Below are 12,109 nucleotides of genomic sequence, written 5' to 3'. Positions count from 1 at the left end.
CTAAAGTTGGCCGAAGAACAAGCATCATCAACCGGTAGAGAACTAACTGCTACTGAAAAAAAATGTGTCTTAAGAAACAGCCAATAATTTTCTGAGGACGATATTGAGGACTTGTACTCTAATGATGATTAAGAATGTTGTGATTTTAGTTTTAAGTTAAATTTACAATGAAGTTGTTATTTTGAAGAATATTAATATATTAAGTATTTTTATCTACTCAAGGTTATGACTGATGCAATTTAATTAAGTTTTTTTTGTATGAATGCTGCCATTTTGACTAACTTTTGATTAATTATTAATGAAAAAGTTTAAGTTTTCATGAAGAACTTCAAGCTAATGACATCAAGCCTTCAAACGAAAATGGCGTTCGAGCACTTTTCAACCACTAAAACGGTCATCCGAACTTTTGTTTATCCTTGATGTATTGATCCTACCTTATTAATCGCACAAAAATAAGTAGGATTCTATGTAAAATATTAAAATTTCGGGGTCCCGAAGCATGATTAATCTATGATCAAAATACGTTAAAAAGTGCAATGGAAGAGGGGTTAACCAAAAGGGCCGAGAAAAAAAAAAGACAGACACTATAGCGTAGTAAATTACTGCGCTATAGCAGTTAACGGAGTCGTCCCCGTTAAGTGCTTTAGCGCAGTAAATTACTGCGCTAAAGGCAGTTTGGTAACCTTTTTTTTGTTGTTAGGGTATTTCGGTTCAAAATATTTTTTTGGGGTCATTTTGAATCCGGACTCTAACTTAAATGGGGTCCCAAAACTGGCTATTTGTGCATTGCGCCCTATTTACCTCAAGTAGAGTGCTCTTTTAGGCCCAAATTATAAATTTTTATATTTTGCAAAAAATCTTTGCTATTTTTTGGTGTTATACTAAAGCTGATATATCCAAGTTTCTATCAGGTACATTTGTTTTTAAATCAAGAAATTAGTTTTGTCTATTTTACATTACTCCCTCCATTCCAATTTAATTAAGTGTCTTAACCTGACTAATTACGGAGTTTAAATCCTAAATTAAATATGGTATAATGTATTTAAATATTCTTTTGAATCCCATAGTTATAAACTTGCGGCTAAGTAATAAAAGTTGTTTGTGCACGTCTTCTGTTTGACGAAATTCCTCTGAGAACCTTTCTGTTTATATGTAGGTATCTCCAAAAAGCTTATGAAATTCAAACATTGAAATATAATTGGTGGACCCCCTTTTTTTTTGGTCCTTTTAGTGCAGGTAGAAGAGTATAGTAATGGAGTGGGCATTTGTGCATAAAATATGGGAAAAATGGATTTCAAGCAATGTTGGTTCAGGTCAGTAAATGTAACATTTTTTATTATGTTCTTTTTTTTAGTTTTATTAATATGTATAGTTAGTCAGCTGAGATGGGTTTTTCCATTTTCAGGTCAACCATTGAAGGCTGCTTTTCTTTTAAATTATGACCCTAATGGACCTTCTCGTTTGATGTCTACTATGTAAGGGAAATTTTGGAAAGAATACTTATAGCTCGTATATTTTCTCTTAAGGCAATGAAAATTGCGAGTATTTGAAAGAAGAAGTTTTTGTTTTCAAAGTGAAAAATGGTATTTGGAAATTAGAGTTGTGGTTGGCCATGAATATAAATTGGAGTTGTTTTTTGAGTTTTTGTGCGTGATTTGGAGTAAGAAAGGTGAAAACAACTTTTTGGTGTTTTTCATATTCTGGAATTTTATGGCCAAACATGAATTCCAGGAAAAAGTAAAAAATATTCATGGCCAAACGGCCACTTAATGTTTGCTTTGAGGTAGCTAAATTGGTTATTTAGAACAATGCAATTGCTTTTTTCTTGTATGAGATTTTCTTGAGTATAATAAGTTCAGAAGGGTATTCTGTTTTTGGTTTCTCAGGGCAGTTTTACAATGTTTTTTTACCGAATCGTTCAATAATATGTATATTAATCTCTTTTCAGAGAGATTAATTACCTGCAAAACTGCAGCAAGCTTCATTGCTCAGTTTTTTGGTGATATCACTTGTGTGATTTCAGTATTTAACTTGGACAAGGTTTGTTGTGGTTGAGTGCTTCTCGACTTTGGGAGGGTTTTGTTGTTCTTAGATGCTAGTCAGAAAAATTGTGGATACACAAATTATCCAATTGACTAAACTGGTGAAGAAAATAGAAAAATCTCCCAACAGAAAAATCCTATTTATGTTCATAAAAGTAAACATGATTTGAAAACAATAAGTAGAACTACAAAGTGGAAGGAAAATTTTGACCAGGCAGGGAACATAGAGCTGACCTTTAGTAGTAGAAAGTTACTTAAATCTATAAAAAGTTGTCGGGGTTCTGATGCATATGACTGATACCTAGTAACAGAGGTAAGAAAAAGGTAAGCTCTTGTTGAATTGAGTGGTGAACAATATTTAACGGACTCTTTACAGAGTAGTTTTGAGCTAGACGAAATAAGAAAACTACCTTAATTTTTTTGATTCACTAATTATTACGACATTGAACATCTATGCCTCAATCCGAACTTAGTTGGGTTCGTCTATAAGAACCTCACTATCATGTCGCCTAGAATATATTCGATATTTCCATATCTGGGATTTTTTTAACATTAGAGGTTCTCCTCAATTTCTAGTGACATACACTTCTCTAGATAGACTAAAGAGACTTCTAGCAGAAAATGATCCTATGTAAGCGTACTTTCATGAGTAAACTACACTAACTAGCTTATTTTGTGTATATGGACTTTTTGCTTCTGGTTTGTTCTATTTTCTATAATCTGTGTGGATTTCCAGGGTTAGTATTTGTTACAACATCGTCACTAAAAATATCTATACAATATTCTTAATGAGTCTGTTGGCATTTGACAATAATATAATTATTCCAAATATTGCATCGGATATTTTTTAGGATTAGCGTGACTTTCAACAGAATACACTATAAGTTATTGGACTACACAAGATGTAAGTTAGTACTATTAAATCAAAAGGTATCATTTCATTAAGAAGAGCTACAACCATCATATGAGCTTGTGTCCTCCAAATCCTGAAAGAGATTTCTCTTTTTCTTTATTCAAGTTACTTGTGGTGCAACTATTGCATTAAAAATATTCTCTAAGATGCAAAATAATTATTAAACTATTTAATGACAAAGCACCACAGGCATCTTGCTACTACGTCGGTAAGACTAGGCAAGATGTTTCTATGCAAGTTGACACAATGGACAGGAGCTGAGCTGTTGACAAGTTGGAGCTCCACTAAATTGGGTAATATAGTCATAAGGAATATCTGATACCCATTTATATCCCTTGCTTGGGGAGCGTTAGGCCTGGCCTCCAAATTTTGTTATAGTTATGCCGCCTCTTTAATTATGTTGGTAAAGGCTAGGTAAGATGTTTCTGTGCAAGTTGACACTATAGATAGGAGCTAAGCTGTTGAAATGCTGGAGCTCCACTAAACTGGGTAATATAGTTATGATGGATACCCATAGATATCTTTTATTTAGGGTGGGGGGAGCAGTAGGCATGGCCACCAAAACTTATGTTTCCTCCTCAAAATTACACTTGTCAAACTTACTAAGAATGCGAAGGCTTCTCCACTCACGCACTTGCATGACTTTGATCATAACCCTTTTGCCTACTTGATGAAAGTGATATTTTTCTTCTTATAAAAAATTGGTCTTTCCGGCTTCAGTATGAGCAACTTCACTCGTCATTCCCAGGGCTTTCTTTCCGGTCATCTTTCCTTGGGACTTTAGATTGTTTGTAGTTTTAGAAGAGAAGATTGTACAACCATTCTCCTTGTTCTGTTCCTGGAAGCCTACACATGGTTAAAGATTTTGCTTTAGGGGTATCCACAAGAAAATACTGAATAATTAAAGTTCAAGTGTCATTTTCTTGTCCTATGCTTTGGAGTTGAATGTGCAGAACCAGTTTTCTTTTTCACTTCACTTTGTGCTTCTGGAAAATGGTGTAGGTTTAAAGCCTTATGTTTATGCTTGTAGTGCACAGCAAGAGGGTATAAAGGCAGATCCAACTGAAATGTGTGAACTTGTCAGTTTTGTCAAGAGAAACAAACTGCAGACAGAGAGCTTTGTCATTGGACACAACCAATGTGAGTTTATTGCTGCTTACAAATGAAAATATATCATGCCTGAACTTTGTGTTCCGGAAGTATTTTATCTTTAACCTGTAAAAAGAACTGTATACCACTTTGTGGTAGTTCCAATTCTGAAGCTTGGAGTTGGCACTTTCGTTGAAATGTGTAGAGATAGTGATGGAGTGCCTACAGTCATGTTCATACTTTGCCTCTTGCACCTGTGAATGTGATATTGAGAAGTAAATGCAATATACCAATTTTTCCTAAAGAACAGCTTTTGTGGTGGTTTTGTGGTTGGGCTGCTGTTTGACAGCATTTTTGTTCAGAGAGTCAATTATGCACAGCAAAACACGAACTGTCATGCCTGGTTACTTGTTTATGTTCGTTGTAATTGCAATTCTTCAGAAAGAATCACTAAAACCAGAACAACTAGTTTGTTTTTGAAAATATATGACGCCTAAAAGCTAGCTTTGCCATTTTCATGGACAGATCTTGTAACATCAATTCATGAGAGTTGGTTCTGTGCAAGATCGATGAGTACTTCAAAACCTGCTGGTGAAGGTGCAATTCTGATGCACGCAGGAGCATTCCTCTTGATTGGGCTGTAAGTATTTCTGTACTTGGGTTACAGTAGGCCAATTTGCACCCACCATTCTATTAGACCCTAAGAAATGACAAATCCATGTATAATCCTGATTCTAATCTGTAATCTAGAAGTCACATTGTCATGGAAACAAAGTGGGAACAGTACCGTGATTCTTTGGATTTCGATGCATGAAAGAAAATACTTGTTAATTATTGACGAAGTTTCTTTGTAGGATTGTTATAATTAAAAAAAAAAAAAAGTGCAGCCGGGTGCGCAAAGTTCGGGCTATGCACGGTAATTTAAAGAAATGCATATATAAATATCAACAAGATTCCTTCAGATTCTTTTTTTGATTGTTAAGATTCGATCAAATTCCTTCAGAGCTCTTTGTTGATCTTTTCTTGATATCATTCAAGTTGTTCGTAAATAAATGTCTTCGGAGAATCACTTTTTGGTCCTTCTCTTATATTTATATTCCGATTATCGTCCCTCTTTAGTTTATCTCAGCACTTCAAATATTCATTTATCGGAAGCCAGCTCTTTAAGTAGCATTCAAGAAGAAGCATAAAGTTCACTTGTCATATATAACCCCTCCCAAAACCAAATGCGACGGTGTAAATTGTCACAAAGATTAAGTGTGGTTCCATTGGCTTCTCTATCCTCGGTTCAGAACTCCCCATAAAGAGCTAAGTAGATTTTCATTATTTTGATCTCGAAAGCCCTACAAAATCTGCCCAGAGTTCCTATTATTTTGTTGCCTTGTTTGTAGGTTATATCTCTCTTTCTACTTATCAAAAGAATCCTTCTTTCTTCCTACATCAGTGGGACTCTGAGGCATTGGTGTTAATGAAGTTGGATGGTAGTTGAAGCTTATTCTTTTCCTTTTCTGGTTATGTTTGAGTTTAACTGTTTACATCTCCGGTTTAGGATTGAGTTTTGATTGTTCAGGCACATGAACCTCTTTGTCTAGCTACATTAGTTTGTGTCTTTTCTCTATTGGATTCAAAGCACTAGGAACTAGTAAATGACGGTTTTATGTGCTCAAGTTTAAAATAAAAGTTGGCTCTTGAAGTCTGTAATTCCCTATTTAAACAGAACAATTGCACCCTGCAGAGTTTTCTACTGACTGGGCTTAAACATGCTGACCTGAAATTGGATTTGACTCACTGGAACCATGAATTTACTACTTGCTCATACAGGTATGACGGCTCGATTGCAGCAGCATCCCGTGCAATGGTAGTTCTCGATCAGTTTGCATGGCAACTTAGTCGAAGAAATCATTAATTGCTTCGTGTATATGTCAAAATATGTTACATTTCTATGGAGGACTGGTCGGTTCATGGTGTTTTTGTTTTTCTTTATTTACCATTTAGTTCTGTTTAGAGATCCATGTTCTCTGCATCTCAATGGATAGGAACTTTTTTGTTGAATCAGTAGTATTCATTGAGCTGTTATTCAGTATCGTGTTGTATGTGTATGTACAACAGTACAAGCTCAGTACACATCAAGGTTGTATCACCTCAACTAGGATGTCATTTTGTGATTAAACAGACACTGAAGTTCTAGTTATGATAAGTCGGCGATGCTTTCACCCGCAATTAGCAACTAAGCAGTGTAGCAAGACGGAATTAGTTAAGCTCTATATGCCTGTGAAAGTAGTATATTTGAACAGATCTTTAGCCAAGTGGTGAGTTTTGACCCCATCAGCATTGTATAAGTAGATGGGACTAGAAGCTCCGACATACGTGATACGTAACACATCTATAAAATGTATGAGAAAACATATAGTTCATACATCATATCTAAAACACTTGTTCAAAATGCAATTTTCCGAGTTGTAGTAAAGAAATCAATCAAATGATAGCTTAAAACTATGGTAAATCCATGCACCATTGTTTCAAATATGTAGTTTAATAATATTGGCATCCACCCATAGAAGACAACACTTCAATTGCACGAATCCGTAGTTCAAAAGAAATTTGAGTTTGAATAGATGACGTGAAATGCAACTGGATTAGGAGACTCTCACGTGACGTTAGTTGGCTAAAGATAACGAATGCATTTAATTTGTGTATTAATTAGGTGGAATTTGTTTTCTAGAAGGAATAGATTGGTCGATATGAGGAGATTTGTGTTATAGTTGGAGTAGAATTATCCAATCTATTGGGACCAATAGTAATAGAGTGGTAAAGCTAAACAACGTATTCATATGTACAATTGCACCTGAAGCAAAAACTTATTTTATCGTTGTTCTCTTAACAAAAGTATTTCCGGAGGACTCTCGCATATGATATTTGTAGCAAATGAATAAATGCATTTCATGTGTTTTAATACATATTTTTATTGTTTAACCAATGATTAGTTAATAACTTAATACTTTTGTATATTTTCATCCATTAAAACTATTTAACTATGATAAATTATTATTGTTTGATATATAAGCACAAAGGAAGAATAAATATTTAACCGAAAAGTGTAGCCATGAAGCACTTGAAAAAGGTAGATGCATGTGAGATCAGGGGTGAGGATCATCAATATAAGAAGAATTTAAATGTGGACAAGACATAATAGTGCCGTGAAGAAGTAGAAAGCTTGTATTATGTTAGGAAATTTGAGTTGGAAACTTTTGATGAGATTAGCTGATTAGATACAGATAAGGAAAACATCTTAATCAAGGAATTCAATTACTTGGGAGATCAAAACACAATGTTTAAAATAGAAATTTGTCCAAATCAATATTTATGCTCTTGATCTAATTTCGACAGTGACAACATGTTTTCAATATTGGGCACCGAAAATAATCAGACAAAACAAGTTATGAAAACAACCTCATTTATAAATTGATCATTTTTATGATGACACAATTCATTTAATCAGAGAATTTGTCCTTCTAATATATCATTATAAATCCCCTCTACCAATGTCAAAAACTTCTATAAAAAAGACATACATATCCTCTATAATTATATATCTTCTGAACTAATTATGTAAGTGGCTTCGTCAACACATGTTTTGTCACAAGGATAGGGGCAATCAATCTGTCGAAATAAATGTCTGTCCAAAAACCAATCTTGTACAGCTTCAGCTATTGTCTGCAACATTCATTGTAAGTCCAAAATCACAATTATAAAACAGAGTTATACAGGGAAAAAAAATGGAAATTTGCTTAATAAGTCTACTAATTAGTTTTACCTTGTTGAATAATCTAGGTGAATTCGGACCAAACCAATAAACTTGTTGTTGAGTTTGGCAATGTGAAAAGCAAGAGTTGATGTAATATCCTCTTGTTGAAGATGGGCCTAGCCCTTCCAATGTCTTTAAAAATTTATCTCTGAAAACTAAATAATTGTTCAAAGATTAGGACAAACAAAATCTGATATACTCAAAAAATATTTGATAAATTTGTCTATTTCTCTTAGATTAAGTGGAAAAAAAATTGACGAATAAATAATGCGTCCAAAAATTTTAAAAAATTACTGACCTTGAAGAACTTTGAGCTGACTTGATGTGCAATTTTTTATATCAGCTTTGCAACTTGTCCAGGTACCCTTAGGATCAGCACCAGGAGCGACCAAGATGTTTCTTACCTTAATTTAAATTAAATATATAAATTCAGGACAAAAGAAAGTAAAATGTAAAGGGAAAAATGAAAAAAATAATATTATGAACAAATTTCAAAAATCATACTAGTAAATCTAATAAACTGACCTGCCAATGATCATAAGCTGCATTTATAATGAAAAGTGGCGTTTGAATTTGTTGAGCCACATTTTGAGGGAAAAAGCACTGCACCGTTTTTAAAAGAAAATCTTAGATTCACTAATTTGTTTCACAATTCGTAATATATTAATTACCTTTAGAAATTAAAATATGTTATGCATTTAGAGATAATGTAATTGGTAGTTCAAGAAAAACAATTTGAATAGATAATTTTGGTACGAATTTCGACGAATTTTTTTAGGACCCATGCTGTGTTGTTAAATGAAGAATTTGGTTCTTGATATTATATTGTACTTACCAAACTTGGTTTCAACTTTGAAGTACATGATGGAGGTAAATTCTTGGCGGAGCCCTAAAATTCAAGAAAATAATTAAATAACAAAACATGTAAGGGAAGAATACATTTTTCAAAATAATAATAGGCAATGAAAAAGTGGAAAACAAAACATACATGTAAAGTAACAACATCATTGAAGTACTGTTCAATATATGCTTTCCCTGTAATATCCTTGCTGGGAACATACACAAAACTGTTAATATGAAGAATAAAACCAATAAAAGAAAATAATTATTGTACATAACTTGCGAGAATTTAATTACCAAAAAATAATAAAGTATTTATGAGAATTGAAATCTTATGTGGAAGAAGAATGCTTACAGATCAACAAAATAACCAGCATCTGAAAAGCATTTAACTTTAGCACTTTTTGGTAGTAGGGCTCTGAAGTTGTCACAATGCAAAATTGTTGCCAATCCTCCAGCTGAACATCCAGAGAGTATAGCCTACCATTTTAAAAATTAATTTTCTTTAGACTCTTAAGAATTATAGAGTTAGAAAGTGGAAACAAAAATGAAAATTGTGTTTAGTTCTTTTCGTTTTTCTTGTATATAAGAGGGGAAGCAAGGAGGAGAAGGAGACCGTTGTGTCCACACATTTCGTTAGAGTCTTGCCACTAAATTATGAGCTTAGATAGCTTGGCAGAGGTATTGTTTTGCGTTTCTATTTATAAAAAACAAACTAATTCACTATAAAATGTTCGGAAGTTAAATGGAGGCAAATTTTAATGCTCTAGCAGTTTAAAAGAATTCATAGACTTTCAGATCGCCGAAAAGATAACTATAACTTCTACTAGTAAATATCCATAAAAAGTGAGATTAATAACTTGAAAAATAAAACTTGCTATTTACTATGACATATTAAAAGTACTACAGGTTTTTGATGTAAACGTCAGTCTTTTTTTTTTTTTCCTTTTTCGAGAGAGTATACAAGTAAAAAAATTTCAATGTGATCATACATTTTGAGCTGTATTCATTCCTTGAGCCAATAATTCCTCCATAATAGCTTTGTATATCCTTGCCCCTCGATAATGAAGTCCAGTACCCTGGAAAATTTGGAGGTTTAATTAGAAAAAGAAAACCTAAATATTATAATTGCTATACTTATTAATAAATTAAGAGCTCTGAAGAATACACTCAATGTGACTTACAGGATCAACTGCTTCAACATCTCCTGTAAAGGATCCTCCATCACAATATCTGACAGAAACTCTATTCCAATTGTAAAATTCTACATATTTCAAAAGCAGTCTAGTTGTATCAATCATACTATATAAGATGTGTATATACATAAAATATACAAACTAAATAAAATAATTGTGACATGAATTAAAAATTAGAATGTTACCTGGATTATACTTGGGATCATTACTCATCATTGCTGAGAAAGCACTTTGTTTACCCATTTTTGCACTAGATCCCAAGTGAGTATTCTTCCTTTGAAGACAATGAGTAACATTTTGGCACCATCCACCTCCCTTAATATCCAAATTAACAAATTATTATAATTAATAAATTTATATTCTAAGATAGAAATTCACAAGCATAAATGTTAAAATCTAAAGTAAGTTTCATTCATAAATCAATCTCAAGGATGGACGTTCGGTTTTGGAGAATTTTAAGTTTTGTCATTATTAATTATTGAAATAAATTCCATAGAGATAAACAGAGTTTTAAAGGAAGAATTATTGAAACTAAACTAACCTCAAGTGATATTACCCAATTCTTCAATCCTGTACCAGAACCTCTATCAAGATGGTATGCTGGTGGAGTTCCATCCAAGCAAACTATAAACACAACATTAACAATAGTAATACATAAATAAATAAATAGCTAAATAAATGTATAATAAAAACATAGCTAATCAATAAATATACAGATAGATAGACCCATGAGCATGTGTGTCGTGTGTATATGTGCATATATACACGCACGAATTAAGAAACGTTAATAGATAATCGAACGATACATAAATAGATAGAGAGAACTATTTGTGTTTCTGAGCGCCTCTATGTATGTATGTGTGTACATACAAATACATGCAAATCTATAAACATTCAGAACTATTTAAAAAGAAAGGTTTTTCTTTTTAATTCATAGGTCCAGGTTATTCAACCAAAAAGGAAAAAAAGGAATGAAAAGAGAAAAGAAGAAGAAATTCACCAGCTCCTTTTGCTACGGCACTTTGAAGTATAGTGATATTAACAAGGAGACTTTCTGTTGTACAAAAAATCAGCAAAGAAACAAAAAAGAACAAAAAAGCGGTCACCATTCTGCTATTTCTCTTAATAACATATATTGCTGATGGTGGGTAGAAGTATATATACAGAATTTTTCAACAAAGAAGCCATGTTAACTGTTTAAGTAATGAAGTGTGAACTAAAGCCGTATATGGAATAAATATAATGGTGAAATAATTGGAATTTAATTGAATACGAAAATTGCCAATTTAGGCAAGTTTGAAAAACTTTTTAAAATAGCATTGATTTCTTTACCTTATTTTCAGGCAGATAAATCTGGAATATATACCAGATTTTATTAACTAACAATCTAGATCACATCTAAATAGGGTAAAACCTTAAGTATTTACCTCTTAATAGAGAAGCTACTTTGTTGATTTCAAATGAACATACTACAACTTTAAATTTGAAATATAAGATTACCCAAATCAGGTGGGACTAAATGTATGAACTTTATTACTTTAACTATTTAATTAGCCTGGTATTAAATCAGGACACAAATCATTTTGATGAATTGATATTGTGAATCATCAATTTAATATATGCATATCTAAAATTATATCTACGGAGAAATTAGATTGTTCATCTGAATATCTTTCGCTGATATTATTTATTGCAAATATATGTGAGGTACAATTTTTTTCTTTTTAAATATGGGTAAAAGAATTGGGTAACCACCTTAACATGATTGGAACAATAGAGTACATGGTGCTCAACAAATTTGCTCTTTTTCTCTCGTAAGCCTTGACGTGGTGGGAATAAAAAAAAATATAATTTTCAAGAACGAAGAGGCCTATCTGTGTTTGAAACTAGAATTTCATGGAATGCAAAACACTCCCTTTCTTTGCCATGACTATCAGACCTAATTTGATTAGTGAATTCCGATATTGTTGCAAACGTTCCTGTTCAACCATATATTGGTTATTTCGATTCTCTTTTTTGGCTACTTTAGAAGATTATTTGTGTTATATTGACAGAATTGGGAAATGACAGTATTTATTTTTTTGGTTCTAAATTATTATTTCCGCCTTATGTTAAGAAATTGGACGTTATTTAATTCTTGTTTACTAATTAAAAAGAACGACAAAAGAAGGTGAGACATTCAGTTATATATAAACATTCCACACCACTGAATAATTCATTTTCA

General features: G+C 32.6%; 2 protein-coding genes across 6 annotated transcripts; one reads left to right on the top strand and one right to left on the bottom strand.

Moving 5' to 3' along the window:
- The first annotated feature begins 776 nt into the window (after positions 1-776).
- On the top strand, positions 777-6,120 carry LOC132635490 (uncharacterized). Of its 4 annotated transcripts, none has more exons than XM_060351910.1 (6): positions 777-911; positions 1,237-1,313; positions 1,406-1,475; positions 3,986-4,095; positions 4,570-4,684; positions 5,866-6,120. In XM_060351910.1, the coding sequence occupies exons 2-6, from the start codon at positions 1,253-1,255 to the stop codon at positions 5,948-5,950; spliced, it is 441 nt and encodes a 146-aa protein (XP_060207893.1). In that variant the 5' UTR covers positions 777-911; positions 1,237-1,252; the 3' UTR covers positions 5,951-6,120. The 4 variants fall into 4 exon arrangements, with proteins under 4 accessions (XP_060207893.1, XP_060207894.1, XP_060207896.1 ...); XM_060351911.1 differs by having other exon boundaries at positions 780-911; positions 1,232-1,313; XM_060351912.1 differs by lacking the exon at positions 777-911 and adding an exon at positions 1,090-1,152 and having other exon boundaries at positions 1,232-1,313.
- A 1,361-nt stretch (positions 6,121-7,481) lies between these two features.
- On the bottom strand, positions 7,482-11,074 carry LOC132638254 (pectin acetylesterase 8-like). Of its 2 annotated transcripts, none has more exons than XM_060355198.1 (12): positions 10,886-11,074; positions 10,427-10,509; positions 10,071-10,200; positions 9,874-9,953; positions 9,682-9,768; positions 9,045-9,169; positions 8,838-8,898; positions 8,685-8,738; positions 8,375-8,452; positions 8,148-8,253; positions 7,859-8,004; positions 7,482-7,758 (listed from the first exon to the last, which is right to left on the bottom strand). In XM_060355198.1, the coding sequence occupies exons 1-12, from the start codon at positions 10,992-10,994 to the stop codon at positions 7,630-7,632; spliced, it is 1,188 nt and encodes a 395-aa protein (XP_060211181.1). In that variant the 5' UTR covers positions 10,995-11,074; the 3' UTR covers positions 7,482-7,629. The 2 variants fall into 2 exon arrangements, with proteins under 2 accessions (XP_060211181.1, XP_060211182.1); XM_060355199.1 differs by lacking the exon at positions 10,886-11,074 and adding an exon at positions 10,600-10,824.
- Positions 11,075-12,109: the final 1,035 nt, after the last annotated feature.

The sequence above is a fragment of the Lycium barbarum genome, chromosome 4, assembly GCF_019175385.1.
Source record: "Lycium barbarum isolate Lr01 chromosome 4, ASM1917538v2, whole genome shotgun sequence".
Lineage (NCBI taxonomy): Eukaryota > Viridiplantae > Streptophyta > Magnoliopsida > Solanales > Solanaceae > Lycium > Lycium barbarum.
Note: the sequence above shows the minus strand (reverse complement) of the source record. Positions and strands in the feature narration are given on the sequence as shown.

Bases quoted from the DNA above. Each gene is read 5' to 3' on its own strand.
- LOC132638254 (XM_060355198.1), bottom strand. From the start codon at position 10,994: ATGGTGACCGCTTTTTTGTTCTTTTTTGTTTCTTTGCTGATTTTTTGT. The intron at 10,201-10,426 runs GTTAGTTTAGTT...TTGGATATTAAG, and splicing joins ATTGGGTAATATCACTTGAG to GGAGGTGGATGGTGCCAAAA. The intron at 9,170-9,681 runs GTATGATCACAT...TTAAAATGGTAG, and splicing joins GAATGAATACAGCTCAAAAT to GCTATACTCTCTGGATGTTC.
- LOC132635490 (XM_060351910.1), top strand. From the start codon at position 1,253: ATGGAGTGGGCATTTGTGCATAAAATATGGGAAAAATGGATTTCAAGC. The intron at 1,314-1,405 runs GTCAGTAAATGT...TTCCATTTTCAG, and splicing joins TTCAAGCAATGTTGGTTCAG to GTCAACCATTGAAGGCTGCT. The intron at 4,685-5,865 runs GTAAGTATTTCT...TTGCTCATACAG, and splicing joins GCATTCCTCTTGATTGGGCT to GTATGACGGCTCGATTGCAG.